At 36.3% G+C, this 17,840-nt stretch overlaps 12 protein-coding genes across 12 annotated transcripts; 6 read left to right on the top strand and 6 right to left on the bottom strand.

The window, feature by feature from the left end:
- Nucleotides 1-103: 103 nt before the first annotated feature.
- Nucleotides 104-1,501, bottom strand: AC631_00476 (fungal specific transcription factor domain-containing protein; the record flags this gene model as incomplete). The annotated part of the gene is made up of 1 exon (XM_015609306.1): nucleotides 104-1,501. The coding sequence occupies one exon, from the start codon at nucleotides 1,499-1,501 to the stop codon at nucleotides 104-106; it is 1,398 nt and encodes a 465-aa protein (XP_015469943.1).
- A 563-nt stretch (nucleotides 1,502-2,064) lies between these two features.
- AC631_00475 (FAD-dependent oxidoreductase) lies at nucleotides 2,065-3,153 on the top strand (the record flags this gene model as incomplete). Its single annotated transcript, XM_015609305.1, has 2 exons — nucleotides 2,065-2,093; nucleotides 2,160-3,153. 2 exons carry the CDS (start codon nucleotides 2,065-2,067, stop codon nucleotides 3,151-3,153), a joined length of 1,023 nt encoding a protein of 340 aa, XP_015469942.1.
- Nucleotides 3,154-3,703: 550 nt separating this feature from the next.
- AC631_00474 (pheromone-regulated protein) lies at nucleotides 3,704-4,681 on the top strand (the record flags this gene model as incomplete). The annotated part of the gene is made up of 1 exon (XM_015609304.1): nucleotides 3,704-4,681. One exon carries the CDS (start codon nucleotides 3,704-3,706, stop codon nucleotides 4,679-4,681), a length of 978 nt encoding a protein of 325 aa, XP_015469941.1.
- Nucleotides 4,682-5,004: 323 nt separating this feature from the next.
- AC631_00473 (uncharacterized protein) lies at nucleotides 5,005-5,706 on the top strand (the record flags this gene model as incomplete). Its single annotated transcript, XM_015609303.1, has 1 exon — nucleotides 5,005-5,706. The coding sequence occupies one exon, from the start codon at nucleotides 5,005-5,007 to the stop codon at nucleotides 5,704-5,706; it is 702 nt and encodes a 233-aa protein (XP_015469940.1).
- A 113-nt stretch (nucleotides 5,707-5,819) lies between these two features.
- AC631_00472 (uncharacterized protein) lies at nucleotides 5,820-6,254 on the bottom strand (the record flags this gene model as incomplete). The annotated part of the gene is made up of 1 exon (XM_015609302.1): nucleotides 5,820-6,254. One exon carries the CDS (start codon nucleotides 6,252-6,254, stop codon nucleotides 5,820-5,822), a length of 435 nt encoding a protein of 144 aa, XP_015469939.1.
- A 284-nt stretch (nucleotides 6,255-6,538) lies between these two features.
- Nucleotides 6,539-7,462, top strand: AC631_00471 (uncharacterized protein; the record flags this gene model as incomplete). Its single annotated transcript, XM_015609301.1, has 1 exon — nucleotides 6,539-7,462. The coding sequence occupies one exon, from the start codon at nucleotides 6,539-6,541 to the stop codon at nucleotides 7,460-7,462; it is 924 nt and encodes a 307-aa protein (XP_015469938.1).
- A 286-nt stretch (nucleotides 7,463-7,748) lies between these two features.
- NUC2 (Nuc2p) lies at nucleotides 7,749-9,197 on the bottom strand (the record flags this gene model as incomplete). Its single annotated transcript, XM_015609300.1, has 1 exon — nucleotides 7,749-9,197. One exon carries the CDS (start codon nucleotides 9,195-9,197, stop codon nucleotides 7,749-7,751), a length of 1,449 nt encoding a protein of 482 aa, XP_015469937.1.
- Nucleotides 9,198-9,877: 680 nt separating this feature from the next.
- Nucleotides 9,878-10,408, top strand: AC631_00469 (uncharacterized protein; the record flags this gene model as incomplete). Its single annotated transcript, XM_015609299.1, has 1 exon — nucleotides 9,878-10,408. The coding sequence occupies one exon, from the start codon at nucleotides 9,878-9,880 to the stop codon at nucleotides 10,406-10,408; it is 531 nt and encodes a 176-aa protein (XP_015469936.1).
- A 468-nt stretch (nucleotides 10,409-10,876) lies between these two features.
- On the bottom strand, nucleotides 10,877-12,361 carry AC631_00468 (uncharacterized protein; the record flags this gene model as incomplete). The annotated part of the gene is made up of 1 exon (XM_015609298.1): nucleotides 10,877-12,361. One exon carries the CDS (start codon nucleotides 12,359-12,361, stop codon nucleotides 10,877-10,879), a length of 1,485 nt encoding a protein of 494 aa, XP_015469935.1.
- A 1,626-nt stretch (nucleotides 12,362-13,987) lies between these two features.
- On the bottom strand, nucleotides 13,988-16,213 carry CAS1 (ATP-dependent DNA helicase; the record flags this gene model as incomplete). The annotated part of the gene is made up of 1 exon (XM_015609297.1): nucleotides 13,988-16,213. One exon carries the CDS (start codon nucleotides 16,211-16,213, stop codon nucleotides 13,988-13,990), a length of 2,226 nt encoding a protein of 741 aa, XP_015469934.1.
- Nucleotides 16,214-16,447: 234 nt separating this feature from the next.
- AC631_00466 (uncharacterized protein) lies at nucleotides 16,448-16,885 on the top strand (the record flags this gene model as incomplete). Its single annotated transcript, XM_015609296.1, has 1 exon — nucleotides 16,448-16,885. One exon carries the CDS (start codon nucleotides 16,448-16,450, stop codon nucleotides 16,883-16,885), a length of 438 nt encoding a protein of 145 aa, XP_015469933.1.
- A 33-nt stretch (nucleotides 16,886-16,918) lies between these two features.
- AC631_00465 (bifunctional thymidylate/uridylate kinase) lies at nucleotides 16,919-17,575 on the bottom strand (the record flags this gene model as incomplete). The annotated part of the gene is made up of 1 exon (XM_015609295.1): nucleotides 16,919-17,575. The coding sequence occupies one exon, from the start codon at nucleotides 17,573-17,575 to the stop codon at nucleotides 16,919-16,921; it is 657 nt and encodes a 218-aa protein (XP_015469932.1).
- Nucleotides 17,576-17,840: the final 265 nt, after the last annotated feature.

Raw genomic sequence — 17,840 nt, 5'->3', positions numbered from 1 at the left:
TCGTTTCGTTTATATTATTTGCCTAACTGTCTATAAATTTTAGGGAATAGATTTTTAATTCAATTGCTTGAAGAATTAAAACGCATTTAAACTAAAATCCAAATTATCTTCCAAGATTTAGCCTCCAGCCAAATTTCTTTGTAACATTAAACCAGTCAACGTACAATGTTCCATTTTCATTAAGATTCCAAATTTCTTTCAAAATAAAATGAATTTTCTTTGCATTATCAAATTCATATTGACTTTTGAATTCGATAATCAAGCTCTCTAACTCTTTTCTATCCTCAAGGGTTACAGCAACTAATCCACTGATCAACAATGGGAAGCAAAGTGACATTTTAACAGAGCTATTCATCAAGATTCTCAAATATTTTTTTATTTTATAAAATATGAATTGCATCTCGGGAACCACAGGCGGTAGACGTCGTATAACATGCTTAATATATAGCTTAATAGATAATTGATAAAGCTCAAACATTTGAAGATGAGTCTCCATATCATCGCTTTCGTTGAGAACAATTAAATCAAGAGGATTCAACTGTGCCTCTTCTAGGTCTTTTTCCAATTGGTCACATTTTTCTAAAATGAGCCCTTGGTGTTCATGAAATAAATCCTTATCTAAAACATGATCTAGTAGTTTCTTTGATTCAACTAGTAAATTAATAGCTTCACCTAAAATTAAAATTAAAGGTCGTATACATCCTTGAAGAGAGTCTGCAAGCGCAACATCCTCTGAATTGTATATCTCCACATATTCAGCAACTGGATAGTAAGTCCCATTTTCATTAGACTGCGATGCAAGTATATCAAAGTAGGCAAAATTTTGAGCTAGAATCTTACCTTCTGAAGAGTAATTCTTTAAGATATGAAACCCTCCCATTCTATTTATGAGATTATAACATTCAGTTAAATATGACGACCAAGCGGCAATATCTCCGATAGTGATTTCAACGCACATTAGAATGATATAGCTAGTCAATGCATAGATAAAAGAGAATTTCCCATCAGGTAAGTTTTTGAGACTTTTTATAGCTTTCTGTATATACTTTTGTCCAGTGGATAATAATAGTATCCCTTCTTCTTTATACGTCTTAAAGATCGAACCCCAAGCAAGAAGACAATACAAAACTGTTTTTTCTTTAGTTGCCATAGGTAGAAAAGTATTCAAAAAATAGTTCAATTGTTTGGGAACAACAGAAATCGCATGGGCAATATAGGCACAATAGTAATAGATATACTGCTTTTCAATAGAACTCAAGGCAATAGGGAAGGGATAACTTAATGAACTAATTAAGGGCAAAGTTGTCTCAATTTGAGGCAGCAAAAAATTATAATACCCGGATCCTAAGAAACCACTATTATTTTCTATGTTTCCAATGTTAATATTCGCAAACTCTGAAGGTGAATTTTCACCTCTGAACAATGACTCCATATACGGAGAAGTATCTTCTATTTCATGATCTGTTGAAAGGTCTGATTGCTTTGCTAAAATCAAATCCATTGGAGTTTTTGGGTCTACTTCTAAGGTATCATTTTCAAAATCGTCGTCTCTCGGAATCTTTGAAATATATTTTAAACTTGCACTAGATATATTAATGAATTTATTCTTTTTCTTTCTGGGTTGATTCTTAAATGTCAGATCTCCTTCAGGCCAAATACATTCCTCCTTCCTTTTGTTACATAATGTACACTTGGGTTTAAGTTGATCACACTTCCTCCTTGTATTCAATTAGTATTTTTCACTCACGAAATTTAAACTATCGCAACTTACGTACTTTTTCCTTCGACAACTAAAACATCCAAGTCTCGATCTAGTTCTTCGAGTTTTGTCTATGGCATTCCCCCTCATTGCGCTTAAACAAGGAAAGCCTTATCTGTCAATCAATTAACCACTTTCTATAAGCTGACGTAGTGGAAGCTCCGCACTTTCTATCAAAATCTATATTCAGTCCGAAAAGGGAAGGAATTTAAGCGCAAATTCGCTGATAACAGTTTAAAGGCCGTTAATTTATCGTAATTTTATACCTTTCAAAAGAAAAATTTCAGTCACTGACTACTAAAACTATGGAAGATCCAGATTTTGTTATCCTAGGGTAAGTATACTTTATTTCTGATACTTTGCCAATTATTTGAATTGAGTAAGATTAACATTACATTAGAGCTGGAGTAATTGGATTGTATACAGCATTTTCATTATTGGAAAAGGGTGCAAGCGGTAAACAGATTACAGTTATAGCTAAGTATCACCCGGGTGATCAATCTATAAACTATACCTCTCCATGGGCTGGTGGTAACTTCTCGTGTATTTCACCGGATGATGAACACACACTAAGCTATGATAAATACACTTACACGAATGTTATTAAAATACAAGAAGCCCTTGGAAAAAACTGTGGATTAGACAATGCTCCTACTACTGAATTTTGGGATTTCATACCGAATGAAGCGAAGATATCGCTGCTTAAAACGTATTTAAAAGATTTTACAATTATCCAAAATGAAGAATTGCCCATGGGTGCGAAATTTGGAGTTCGCTACACCACTTGGAATTTCAACTGCCCTACTTTCTTGAAGAATCTCAAAGCATATCTAATGATGAAAGGAGTGATTTTTCTTAGAAAACACTTAGACCACATTGATGAGGCCTTCCTTGGCCCTAATTGTGTAGTATTCAATTGCACTGGGCTTGGAGCCCAAAGTTTGGGAGGTGTTCATGATACCAAAGTTTACCCAATAAGAGGGCAAGTCGTAGTAGTAAAAGCACCTCATATATATGAAAATAGACTTCGTTGGGGTACAGATTACGCTACTTACATTATCCCAAGACCAAACTCAAAGGGTCACCTAGTTCTAGGTGGGTTTGTTCAGAAGAATAACTGGTCCGGTGATACTTTTGACGAAGAATCTGAAGATATATTGAAAAGAGCAACTGAGTTGCTTCCTAAGTTAAACGAGAAACCTTTAGAGATTATACGGGTTGCGGCCGGATTAAGGCCTTATAGAGATGGTGGGGCGAAGATAGAAAAAGAGATTTTACCAGGAAATCGTATTTTGATCCATAACTACGGAGCAGGTGGTTATGGCTATCAGGCTGGACTTGGAATGGCGGACAAAGCAACAAGTTTGTATTTCAAATTGAACTCTAAATTGTAGTAATTACTTCATATACTTCTCAAATATGCAAGCTGAATAAAATGATTTCTCTACATGTAATAAAGTTTGTAGAACAAAGAAATTATTCAAGCGGCGATCAGCAATATTTCGACATCACAAAGAAGCAGAAGAAGAAGATAGAATATTGCTACAGAAACATCAAACCATGGTAAACATGATTTAAGAGTTATTATGTGAAAGGACGCGAATACGCGATTTTTTTGCTATCGCGAGTTCGCGTTCTGGTGTTTTGGAACCTTCATATACACGGAAAAAGATAACAGAAACACGTATCTATGCAAGGTTTTTGCCGTATCAAACCACAAAACTTAAATTATACGTATGCATCGAACACCAAAGGGGAAGGTGGGTTCAATATTCCGATATATTACCTGATAACTGTATATTAAACTTAAGATAAATGCAGCAAATTGAAATGGGAACATGGGGCGTACCAGATATCAATGAATATTTTTTCTAGACTTTTCCTATATGAATTAAAGAAATTCCTGTTAGAATTTATAAGGTTATATTAGTGACATCAAAAAATATGAGGGCTTTCAACTTTATTCTACCTGTGGTGGCAATATTGACAATTGCTCAATTGGTGGATGCTAACACAAATGTGGTATCTACTACCACTTCCACGAAGCCGAGTACTAGAATACATGTTCATCATATGCATAGAGCTTCTCCTACGTCGGGAGGTGGTGCCACCTTAGTGACGAAAGGCCCACAGACAACAAGTATGATAGCTGAGAAGAGGGATGATATGCCTACCATTTCAGAGTCAGAATCTCAGTCGTATTCTTACAGTTTAGCTATACCAAATGCTAGCAAGACATCGAATTCAAGAAAGGATCCATATATCTATAGGTCTAGCTTGCCAGAAAACTTAGTATTCATAGTGGTGGGTGCTATCATCCTCTTCATATTGTTGTGTTTTATTGGTTACAGAATTACAGCCTACATACTATCGAACAAAAGGGCAAAAGCTGATAGAGAAGTTTATTACAACTTTGGATACAATCCGGGAAGTGGTGCTTTCGGCAGCGAGAGTTCCAATTCCTCGATGCTCGAAAAATCGTCGCTCGGCTCCGTGTCAAGTCTCCATATGTTGTCCCGACACAATTCTCTCCTTCAGTTACAACATGAAACTGACAACATCACATTATCCAATTCGCAACAAGGCAGGTCCTATAGAAATGCTGTGAGCGACAACAAAGCCAACAGAGGTTCTATGTTCATCAGTCCAGTACTAGAACTTATGAACACAAAATCCAACTCTCAATTGGAATTACCACTCTATCATAAAAACGCTTCTCAAACGTTTAACAACAGTCTGGCATCGCTTATACGGAATCTGGAAATGATGGATTCTCCAGTAAATGATTTCCACCCAAATATGAACCACAGCAATGCTTCGTTCAATGATTTGCAGCTGGTGCAAACGCAATTGCAAACCCAGCACCCACAATCGAAGCTCAAGAGACCACCATCCATGGTATTGGATAATTTAATTAACTAAGTGTTAGTGTTTAATGATGTACTTTATAGAATGTAACTTTTAATAGACGATATAGACGCAATAGACGGACAACAGAGACGCAATAAAATAGCAGACGTAATAGTACAGATAGAACCTTCCATAGCATGGAATATTCGATTATTACACAAAACAGTCCGGGGTGGCAGGGTCACCCCTTAGGCCGACGGAACCAATGAACACTATCGACATCTGTCTTCCACTATGGAAATCTTATCTATATAAAAGCAAAGATCCTTCTAATTCACCGACTTCAACCATTGAGGATATATAAACTACTTAGAATCAAAAAGAAACAAGAACAAATGCTTACTAGAACAATAAATAAGACCGTGGCTTCTTACTCCACTAAAAGGTTATTACACTCTAGTTTACCTAGATTTGTCAAGAATGATGATTCGACCATTGACAGCTATAGAATGCCTTCACAAACATCAATTAACGAATGGGAATTCAAGTACGATTTCATTCCAAAGGTTGCTGAACCAAAAGTTCCCCCACTTACCAGAGAAGCTATTAAACAAGATATTGCTAACGAGAAAAAGGCTCAAGTGGAAAAAGAGATGTTGAATCTGGAGGTTATTTCTGTCAAGGCGGAAGCCAATGACGCTCCAGTATTGCACGGTGGTGAAGCTGTTGCAGCAGAACCGGAATTTTTACATGATAGAGGGTCTGAACCTGTGGATGCTTCATACGCTTCGCCTAGGGAATCAGCCAAACCCAAGAAACCTGCCAACAGGGAAAAGTACATCCAAACCTCCATCAACCCTCAAATTAATCAATCTGAAGTTGTCAACTTGGGAGCCAGCGATGTGGATCATAAATCGTCCAATGTTGAGCAATCTAGAGTGGTTGATGACATCGAACATGATAACTTACATACTCTGGGACAGAAGAACTCCAACAAATCTGGTTTTGGTGTTGGTGTACCGTTAGCATTGCTTGGATTAGGTGCCGGTGGCTACTACTATTACCAGACGTCAGAGAGCGATTCTCACAAGAAATAGACTTGTTATTAATAAATAACTACTTATGACAATACATATTCATATATATTATAATTTTATCTGTAATTTGTCTCTTTGTATTTACAGGACTTTTTAAACGTGAATCAACCTATCTAATATGGTCTAGCGGCTTCTTGACATGCCTTTAATTGTTGTAAGTAGTATTCACAAGTTTGCATGTTACCACTGTTTTCTTCTAAACATCTGGTAAAGTTTCTGGCATCAGCGTCACAATGCGTAGCTTGTTGTTGGTATTGCTGTTGTTGACCAGCTTGGGCAAGTTGTTGTTGATCATGTTCAACTGGAGCAGCCGATGATGAACCTCCGAACATAGAGGTTATACCAGCACCTAAAGTATGTCCAATAGTGGATCCGACGGCAACACCTGCTGCTGTAGAAGCCATTTGGCCAAATAATCCTGGTCCTTGTTGGGTTTGTTGGACAGGACGGGAAGCAGCTGGGGCTGATTGGTATGGAGCTGCACTAGCAGTGTGAGCTGATCTAGTTTGGCTTCTTTGAGCTGGGGCGGATCTTCTTTGTCTAGGCATTTTATTTTAGTGTATTATTACTTGATGAGTCTACTACAAATAATGGACTTATTATTGGTTTATATAGTATTCTCGTAATTCGCTAGTGGCGAACAAGAGAGAATTTTGGTCATAAGAAGTGAAAAACACGTTTGGTGCGCGCACACCAAGACATATTTATCGGAACCATCAGTACTACTAGGAAATAAGTCAATCTGGTAGTGCATCCTCTCGACAATCAACAAGGAGAAATAAGGAATTAGTAGACAGAATTTATAGTGTACGAACATTGAAGGGATTAGATAATGTTTTTGGGTAGAACGGCATGTTACACAAGGTTTAATGCCATGGGGCCTGCAATGAAGTGTGGGTTTTCGACGTCTGGCTTACGATTGCAAAATGTACAACTAAACTATTATGAGATTTTAGAGTTGCCACATTCGGCGTCGATTCGGGAAATTAAGACCCAATTCAAGAAGCTAAGTAAGAAATATCACCCTGATTTGAATACGCATTTGAGTGACGACGAGAAGAAGGCTAATAGTGACAAGTTTGTGACTATAGTCAATGCATATGATACGTTAAAGGATATGAAGAAGAAAAAGAACTATGACTTTTCATTGAAATCTAGCGGACAGTTGCATAATAGGAATGGTAGTGGGGTCAGGAGGAACCAAGAATGGCACAATAAGTACTATGGAGAAGCGAAATATTACTCCAAATCAAATTCATATTCGAGATCATCCTATAGTGCATCTGGCTTGAATACAAAGAGACATAGAGTACGTCATGACAATGATTTTGACAACAATTCTTCGTTTTCAGGAGAACATCGCAACTATGGTGACAAGCATGGTGTTCCGCATTTTAACTACAACGAGCATTTATTAAAGCATTTGAAATTCGAACAAAGAATTATCAACCGACAACTAACAGACGACGACAGAGAGGCAATTATGAGACAACTAAGCAAATCAGGAGATCTTAAGAATATGAGTGAAGAGCTTATCACTAAGCATCTAATGAGGCAAGTTCACCATACGAAGAACAGGACCAACTCAGCAGGTCTGGGGCAATGGGGGAATTCAGGCTCAAGTGCAAATGGGCAAAACAAGAACCCGCACATGTATCACGGCCCGCAAGATGACAGCGATGGATTGAAGGTTGCATTTCTTTGTATGGGGGCTGGCGCATCACTATATCTTTTATATCAAGCATTTTTTAGTTAAAATAATTTTATAGATTTACAATATAATATATTAAAATATGAAATGTAAGTAAGAATTTACGAATTATATATTCTATTGCATATAAGACAAAAATCAAACTAGGATGGAAAATAAATGATAATAAGCAAGGAACCAATAATAAAGTAAACCGAGTATGATTCCTTGTTTTATTGGTGTTTATACATGTCTCTGTAATTTTGAAAGGAAACGAATATATTACTGCTAATTCGTGAATCAACAAATGCATCATGAATGGTTTATTTTGTAGTTACTTTAGCCTGAGAGCCTAACGATCGACTTCACCGAAGACTAAATCCATGGTACCAATGATAGCAACGGCATCAGCTAATAAGTTACCTCTGGCAATATGGTCAAAGGCTCCCAAGTGAGCAAAACCTGGAGCTCTGATTTTACATCTATAAGGTCTTTCAGAACCGTCAGATACAACATAAACAGCCATTTCACCCTTTGGTGCCTCAATAGCAGTATAAGTTTCACCTTGTGGAACAGCATAACCCTTGGTATATAATAAGAAATGGTGGATCAATGCTTCCATATCTTCTTTCATCATACTTCTTGGTGGAGCAGAAACCTTAAAGTCTTCGGTCTTGACTGGACCATTTGGAATATCATTGATACATTGGTAGATGATTCTCAAAGATTGTCTAAATTCAGCCATTCTGATTAAATAACGGTCGTAACAATCACCGTTCATACCTACAGCAACATCGAAGTCAACCAATTCGTAAGCGTCATATGGCTGGGCCTTTCTGATATCGTATGGAATACCAGAACCTCTCAACATAACACCTGATAAAGAGTAGTTCAAGGCATCTTCAGCGGTGACCACACCAACACCCTTGGTTCTGGCAGCCCAAATACGGTTATCGGTGATCAATTCTTCGGTTTCATCAATTCTATCACCAAATTGGGTAGCCCACATGTAGATATCGTCCAATAAACCGACAGGTAAATCTTGGGACACACCACCTGGTCTAACGTAGTTACTGTGCAAACGAGCACCCGAAACACGCTCGTAGAATTCCATCAACTTTTCTCTTTCTTCGAAACCCCACAAGAAAGGAGTCAAACCACCGACATCCATAATGTGCGATAACACCGACATACAGTGATTCAAAATTCTGGTGATTTCCCCAAACAAGGTTCTGATGTACTTGGCTCTGAGTGGAACCTCAATGTTCAACAATTTTTCCACGGCTAATGCAAACACCAATTCGTTGGTCATCATGGAAACATAATCCAATCTATCAAAGTATGGTATAGCTTGCATGTACGTCTTAGACTCAATTAACTTCTCTGTACCTCTGTGCAACAACCCAACGTGTGGATCCGCCCTGACAATTTCTTCCCCGTGCAATTCCAAAATCAATCTCAACACTCCGTGAGCTGCTGGATGCTGAGGTCCGAAGTTAATGGTGAAATGTCTGATCTTGGTGTTTTGCTTCTCGACGTGCTTAGGATCATCGTCTCTTCCCCACGTCATGTCTACTTCATCCATAGACTCAGTAAAAGTCGTCTTTCCGAAAGTGCCAGGCTCGTCTGAGTATCTCTGTGCGTCTCTACCTAACGCATGTCTGAAAGGCTTGACATTGGATTCATCACTAACATCTGCATTCAATCTCGAAAAATTGCTGAATGCCCTTGATGAAAGGGACCCAAGTCTAGCTCTAGAAGCAAGACGAACCGAATTACTTATATTCTTGACTCTCAACATGTTCAGTCTAGCTTATTACTGCCCAATACAATTAGAACTATTAGAAAAGTCTGTATTATGATTGCTAGTATTGCGTATAAAAAATTGTATTTGAATGTCAATATTACTATAATGTCATTGGATGAAAAATTGGTGCGCATAAACCACGATGGGGCACGGATGTGGTGTATGGTGTATTTGGTGTATCGAGTTATTTTGGTGCACTGGTGCATAATTCAACTGAGGCCAGACATGTGATATATATCACATGATGCTTAGCCCCGCCGTCGAGGTCTAGCCCCCGTATGTGAGTACCGGGTGCATCGATGTGCACCCGCACATCCAACATTTCCTCGGGTCTGGCGTGTGATGGCCGACGGCTAACGCGACATGATCAGACCCGGCTTGTCTGCGCGTGAACTAAATCCTTCAGTCAGGGAACTACTAATGAGAAAAAAAATCCTGGCTGAACATCGATCCTGCACATGGTCCTATCATTATATAACCAGCGCACTTTGCTGTTTTTCATAGTAGTCAGTGTAGTATAGTATTGCCATATACAGAAAATTAAACACTATAAGTCTCTTAAGGTGATATTATAGTAATCATTGCAATATTAATTAGTGATTGGTAAAGAGGTATATATCGCACATATCGAGGCAGTTTAGGAATCTATTGCACATAAAGTAATATCGATAGGAATGGCAGGAGAAGCAGCATATAGTATGAATTTCGCATCTAAAAGAAAAAGAGAAGAGGTCGAGCCAGACACCAAGAAAGTGAAAAATTTTATAAACGAAAAAGAGAGACAGGAGTTTAGCAGCTCGAACGAATGGCCTATTTACAACCATCCAGATGGAGGAATAGTGAAGATTACGCCGTGGGGGTCAGTGAGACAATTTGTGGATGCCGGCGGGAATACGGTGACGAAATTTGAGGACATCAATTTCCAGGATATATCGTTTGCAAACAGCCAGACGGCGAACGTGTACGACATGCCATCCACGCCAGTGTCTATGAACCAGAACACGAATAGTTTTTCGTCGCCATCAACGTGTGATGTGGATGGAATCAAATTGAGTCCTAGCGACGAGGCGGAAAACTACGTGATAAACGGATATGGCAAATTGCAGGGTAGTGGTGCCCAGCAGCAGCAGTTCCAACAGGAACATGAAAATTATTTTGGCATGGAAGACCATGATTTGGAATACGACGACATGGTCAAAATCTAGTCACCGCCGGCGAGCGGTGAGTAGCATTCTATCTAGATTGTACTTATATTGTATATTAGCTAATAAAATTACTACTTGATTAGTGCTGGAGGGACAATTAGATCCAGATGTAGATGATATGAGAATGATGGGAATAATTTAATTTTCTATGAAAACAAACGCTTTTACTATTGGTTGGGTGTATCGAATTAGTGCTTGTTTTTACTGCAATTGCACACTTGGAAGATGGCAATATAACGTAGGATGAGTTAGATTATATTGAGTGATTAGTAACTTAACCACACAGTAGAATTAAATTTGCGAAATTATACATATATACAAGTAAAGTTGTAATTTTAATATTTTATATTATTGCATTGTCATTAATCATATGTATCATTATTGTAATCACAAGCAAGAAGCTTGCTATCTGCTTAATCTAATCTATGAAGTCTAATATTAAATCTATCTCGAACTCATAATATAATGCTAATGTGCAAGGCTTACTAAACCTTTCTGGTCAATAACAAAGCTTTTGCTGTAGTTGGATTGTTGATGTGACTTCTTTAGCACCTTGCTAAAGCCCCATGATGTATTGTCTAAAGCTGACGATGAAATAAAAATATCCTTGGAAGACGCGTCCAATTGACTAGGGCTAAGGTATTGCTTGTAATTAGTTATGGTGACATCCAATCCACACCATTTGTCGAAAGAGTTTAAATCAGGAATGCAGTTTGAAATGTATTGTTTTTCGACAGTTGTAGCAAATACTTTATCATAAGACACAAGGCTAAACTTGTTGACATTTTTGTTATATCTGTTGTTCGGTACCGTGGAAGAGGAATAAATATCAGAAGCTGTAGAACCTACAGATTCACGTCTTTCATTTGAAAAGACAGAATTTGGGGTATTAGAGCCCAGAGACACGATCGATAACTGTGCAGAATCGTCACGGTCACTGTTTCCCAGTATTATATGCTTTGGTGACTGAGAACTGAAGGGATTAGTAAAATATGTTACATCACCACCATCTTCAGATGCCGCACCGAGCATCGCTGCCGCTTCTGTAGCAGCTAACAAGTTGTCATTACGGCTATTACGCGATGGAATACTCTTTAATTTTGTCACGGTTCTATCCTCCAAGGCAGAACTCAAATCTTTTGCAATACTTAAAGCTCTGAACCAATGGACCATTCCATAGAACGACCAGAATTGCAAGAGCATTTGTTTTAATTCAATTCGGACTCTCAAGGTATTCTTATATTTCACTAATGTAGAAATGTTATGCTTGTTTATGTGACTCTTGTCTTCCTTGTACATGGAGGATATTAAATGATTTAAAGATGGTGCCTCACCTACGTACAGGTTGTTTAAAGTGTATGATGCAATTTGTATTCCTTGAAATTTTGATCTGAATATGTTATATTCAGAAGACGATTTAGTTGGCTCAAAAAGCATTCGATTGTCCTTGATAAGCTCATAGTATTGAGAAATTCCCTTATTCAAAACCTTGTTGTATTTTGATTTGTGCCACAGACTCTTCCACTTGCTTGACGTAGATTGTTTCAAGTCATCTACTTCTCCCTGATATGCATCGTTCCACATTTCGTCCAAATCATCATCTCCTTCGTTAGTCATCTTTTCATTTTGTATTATTTGCATCACGTCGTTCAAATGGTTTGAGTCATTATATAAGGCCACGATAAGCTCTAACACTTTTTTTTCAACCTTTAAGTCATAAATATTCAACTGGGTAGAATTTATTTCTAGCAACACAGGCTTCCATGATCTGTTTCCAGTATTGTAGTGATACGGACTCGAAAACTCCGTTTTGATTAGTGATAACCCGTAATACTCGAGAGAAGGTTCATATTGCGGTAATGGTTCGCTTGGAGCCGTATACCTTGGCGACTTTTCGGTATTTGAATGCTCCGAATATTCGGGCACCTCGTTGGTCATTAAAGGTACAGACATCCTAATTTAGTTAGCTCGTGTATATAACAGGGAATTAAATTTACTGCAGTACTTAAACAGAAATTTAATATTTCATGTGGTGGAATTAAAAATTTCATTTTTTGTACCCCATGAAATGAAGAATGCAATACTTACTTATTCTTAACTACTATACCTTTGCTTTATTATGACAATGAACTAATAAGCTTAATCAAATAGATCTAAAGTATTAAATTTGGAGCAATTTCTTCAATAATAATAATAATAGTAATAATAGTAATAGTAATAATAATAATATACTATATATATATATACTTCTTGATACATGAGACAGCTAAGAAAATAGATCATTAGAGATGCGATATGTCCGGTCCGAGATATGCGCGACCGTACGGATGACCATAAATTTTGCGTTAGTTTTCTTCAAATTTTCTTGTTATCGAGTGTACGAGTAGAGCTTATTAATTCCGCTTACTATGTGCTTTTTATGATTGGTACAAAAGTCGTATCTTGCTAGCGGGAGGCACGGCAATAAAGTATCATTATCGTAAGAATATTTCAGCATTACAATCTACAAAATGTATCTCTGGTCTAGTAAAATATCGCACTATAAAACTCCGTGAGGTATTTTGTTCACGCCAGTTCTATTTAGCGAGTTTGTTTCTATAATAATGCCAGTGGAGTATATGGAGGGGATTTTTCATAAAAGGTAAAATATTACACAAAATAGTTGAGATTGAGATACTTGAACAAGCAATTAAGAATATTTCGCTTGTTTACAATGCAGCAATTGTGGGGTGATAAGGGTGATGGCAGAGCATTGGGGGGTTATTAACAATTTATATATGGCAAGTATACGTAATGTGTTATTTATGTTTAAAATTAGTATTTGGCAATGTCGCAGCAATTAATATTATTTAGACGAAAGTTTAGGTGGAAGTGGTTGTTTGGTTGCTAAATTTTGACTGGTAAGACGATCCGAAGAGCAATTAGCCGACTTATGGTGGTGAACGGTTTTGATTAGATGCACAAAACGTCTTTTGTATGAACGTTGGTAACTAAATACACTTATGATTGTGGCGGCTGCAATAATAATACTATATATACTCCGCTCAATGTTGACTTCTATCCAATTCGGAATAGTAATAGTAGTAACGTAAATACAGAAGCCACATCCTTTCTAAAATAAGTATATGAAATACATTAAAGTATTATAAATCAAATAGTGCATGAACTAGCAAACGATAGCTATGAGTGTACCACTTACCTATTTACTGATGATTTATGATATTTATTAAACGTCGCTTAAGTTGTGTATTATCTTTGGTTAAAATTAAAATGTTATTAACTATTATGAGCTTTTAAGTTTTTAAGCTTCCATGTAAAAGCAGATTTGTTAGTTAACAGATACTTCTCATATATATACGTATAATTATCAACATTATAAAGAGGGCGTGTGGCGTAGTTGGTAGCGCGTCTGCCTTGCAAGCAGAAGGTCACTGGTTCGATTCCTGTCTCGTCCATTCTTTTTTTTTTTTCAAATCTGGTTGCCCAATTATGTTCATACAGAAATCACGTAGTACCGACAGCTGAATGCAGTTTCATAATGTGATTCTTATTTTATACATATACTAGCTAACATATAGATTAATTCCCATTTTCATATTTTTTGTCGAGAAACTGAATTATACTATTGATAAGATCCTGCTTCTTTGTCGCCAGCTTGATCAATCCTTTGTATTTGGAAATAAATTGTTTAAGCTGCCATACAGTGAACTGACCCCACTCATTTGATTTCCATGCTGTTAATACTGCTTCCTCACTCAATTCGGGCACTTCCTTTTTGCGCTTTTTGCTGTCAGTACCATCACTGGATTCCATCTCTCTTTTCAACGATTCATTGCTAAGCTTATTCAAGCGCACATTAAGTGCTTTCAACATTGTTTGTATTTCCTCTTTCTGTAAGTACCCTCTTAATTCTATTAGTTTTTGTGTAGTTATGTCATTATTTTCAATAGATTTCGATTCAGGACTCAATACCTCCTGTAATAATTCATTGTTTATTATCTTGTAAAAGAAGTTTATTGAAGGATTAGGGAAATCCAGGGGCCTATATTCTCTCAAGAAAAATTGAGATATAATATGCTTAAAGTTTAGTAAAATATCTGCTGGAACAGATTCGCCTGACAAATCATTTAAATATGCGTCGTTGAGGAATGAATATTCTGGCAAGGACCTAACATCGTCCAACCACGGTAATCGAATCAAAAAAAACCCCTCTGGAAAATTTAGACCGGATTTCTGGGAATTTGTTACCTTAGTTGGATATAGAGAATACAAGTTTGGCATTGAATTCTTTTTGAGACATCCAAATAATATTCCGTATTTTTGCAATTTTATACATGACTGGTAAAGTGATGAAAACGTTTTAAATGAATTCTTATATCCTCCGTCAGCTGAGGATGTTTTAAGGCCATCATTCATATCAGGCGTGACAAATATAGGAGCAGAAGAATTATAATGAGATTGATATGTGCTTAAACTCCTGAATCCCAATAATTTTAAATATGGGGGTTTGGAAAAGCTATGATCATCCAGATCTTCATTATCATCATATTCGTCTTCATTTTCGTCTTCATTTTCGTCTTCAACTTTTGCTGCTTCTGATTTATCCTCAAAATTATGGTCAAACGCATAATTTTTCAAGAAATTAGTTTGCTTGGAATTTAAATATAATACATTGTCATTACCCATAGGAAACCCCTTTCTTATATTTGCATCTTCGTTTTTCTCAGTGATTGATTTTTTATTCTCAGTTTCAACTTCTATTTCTTCGCCTGTTCTATTATTCAACATCTTACTAGATGTGTGAACAATTTTCAATTCTTCTCCACTATTATAAATCTTATTAAACTTCTTCAATCTTTCGTGGTTATAAATTGTATAGCCCTTAACTGAACAGCCAAACTTACCCGAAACCCCTTTACCATCACCAAGTATCAAATCGCAAGAAAAAAGTATTCTTTTGATTTCTCTCAACCTTAAAATGATCGATTTAATTTGTGTTGATAAAGTAGTATCCTTGAACTTTGCCGTCTTGTTTGATATTCCATCAAAAACAATATCATTCATGTTCGCTTGAATAAATTCAGGTTTGATATTTGTACCTTTTTCCACATCATCATCGTTATCATTGCCTTTTCGGTTGTTCAAATAGTTTGTATTCAAAAATATCTCCTGATATAAGTTAGGATTGAATTCCTTTTTCTTAGATTGCTTTTCATCCGCATAGCTATCTAAGAAGAATGGGGTAATATTTATTCGAAATTCGTCGTAATCATTAATAATTTTCCATAGATTATGTTTAGTCTTATCGCTTTTGAATGGTCTATCATTATTTGTAAACCAAATGAGCTTCTTGTTATTATAATTCTTATTATTATGAAACTCGTTCAACATAGTATTAAGAACTGCAGGTAGTTTGTCATCTTGATCTTCTTCTATATACGGAAACTTATCTTTAAGCAAGCTTATTCCATTAATATCATCATTAATCGCATCATTTAGTATTTTCATATTGAAACTGTTTAGGTCATTTAACTTAAATAATCTGTTTAGGCCACAATCCTTAGTGAATCTCTTGTTAGTTTTTTGGCAGTTGTAGAAATAGATACCAATACCTGTATTTGGCAAGGTAATAATCAACTCGCCAATCAAATCATTTATACTAGATAGTATTTCCATAAACTGTGATTTATTGTCTAGCTCTTTTAAAGGCAGAAAAATTTCAGGAGTTAATTCAATTAAGAATGCAATACCTTCATGTATTTCGAATTGTTTGTAGGTTTCATTTTCGTCGTCTGAAACGCTCATACTAATCTAATGTATGAAGAGGATGATTACATTGATTACATTTAGGAGCGCACTTTTTTGGTAATAGATCAAAATCATAATCTGAGTCGTTTGACTGAATAATTTGAATCATCTCCACAAATAATAATTATACAGCATAAGAAAAATAAGTAGGACTACTACTACTACGTTCTGATTGATTCCGATACATTCCAAAAGACTTTTGCATTATTTCTTATTTGTTATTCATAGATTATGGCTATTCATTTCATACTAGTACTTAATAGGCAAGGTAAAACAAGGCTTGCTAAATGGTTCGATAATAGTTATACTACTCAAGATAAGCAAAGATACACAACAGAGATACATCGGTTAATATCTTCTAGAGACCTGAAGCACCAGTCTAATTTTATTGAATATCAACAGAACAAGTTGGTCTACAGGCGATACGCTGGATTGTATTTTATTTCATCCATAGATCTCATTGACAGTGAATTGGATTCTTTAGAATCCATACATTTTTTGGTTGAAGTATTAGATGTTTATTTCGATAATGTTTGTGAATTAGACTTAATATTTAATTTCTATAAATTATATTCGATATTGGATGAAATATTCTTGGGTGGGGAGTTTCAAGAGATACTGAAGGATAAAATCTTGGAAAGATTAGCGTATTTAGATAAATTAGATTAGAATCAATGTTTAATAAATTTATTAAAGATCATATTATGCAAACGTCTGAATAGAATTTTCCGTCTGTTTATTAAAATTCCTTTGTTCAATAGCTTCCCATATTTTTGCTGTGACTTGCTCAATATTCAAGTTATTGACGTCAATTATTTGAACCGAATCATCATCATCAGCATTCAATACTTTTAGAAAACAATTCTTCACGGCTTTCTGGAAGTTCTCTTTTTCGTATCTCTCTTCACCCCACCCTTTTCTATTGCTTAGCTCTTCCAATGATAGTGTTAAAAATATTGTCAAGTCAGGCTTTGGTAAGCCCTTATCTGGAGAATATAACCAGTCAATGCTTGCCATTTCTGGTCCCGAATCATTCGAGATGCTCAGTTTCGCTAAGGAATATGCTATTCCTGAATATATATATCGATCCATAACAATGAAATGACCATTATTCAAGTCATTGATTATCGAATCAGCTAGTTCCCATCTGTTTGCAGAGAAAAGTAAATGTGCTGTTTGATCCGATAACTTCAAGTCGGAGTTAGTCAAGTACTCGTTGATAATAGACCCAACTTTAGTCGATCTATCTGGAAATTTTATCAATTTTCCATCTGGAAGTTTATTCAGAAGTATACTAGACTGTGTTGATTTTCCAGATCTGTCAAGACCTTCGATCAATATAAGTTGCCCTCTACCCATGACTTGTCAATTATATGCTACGCGTGTATCCAATCCGCTAGTGTTAAGCGTGTTTTACTCGTTGTCTCACTTTACACAATTCGCCAAATTTTTACCAAATGCATAACCTCTAACTCAATTAATATTTATTATTGACAGTTTCATTTAAGCCACTTTGCATTTATCCGTACAGTTTCATCTTCGTTTACAATCATTTCTGTACTGAATGCTGAAAGAAAGCTTTATCTGCTATGTTCTGCCGTCGTTTCCGTATCCTACATCTGTA

The sequence above is a fragment of the Debaryomyces fabryi genome (genome assembly GCF_001447935.2).
Source record: "Debaryomyces fabryi strain CBS 789 chromosome Unknown contig00005, whole genome shotgun sequence".
NCBI lineage: Eukaryota > Fungi > Ascomycota > Pichiomycetes > Serinales > Debaryomycetaceae > Debaryomyces > Debaryomyces fabryi.
The sequence above is the reverse complement of the archived record's forward strand: the minus strand, read 5'-3'. Positions and strand labels throughout refer to the sequence as shown.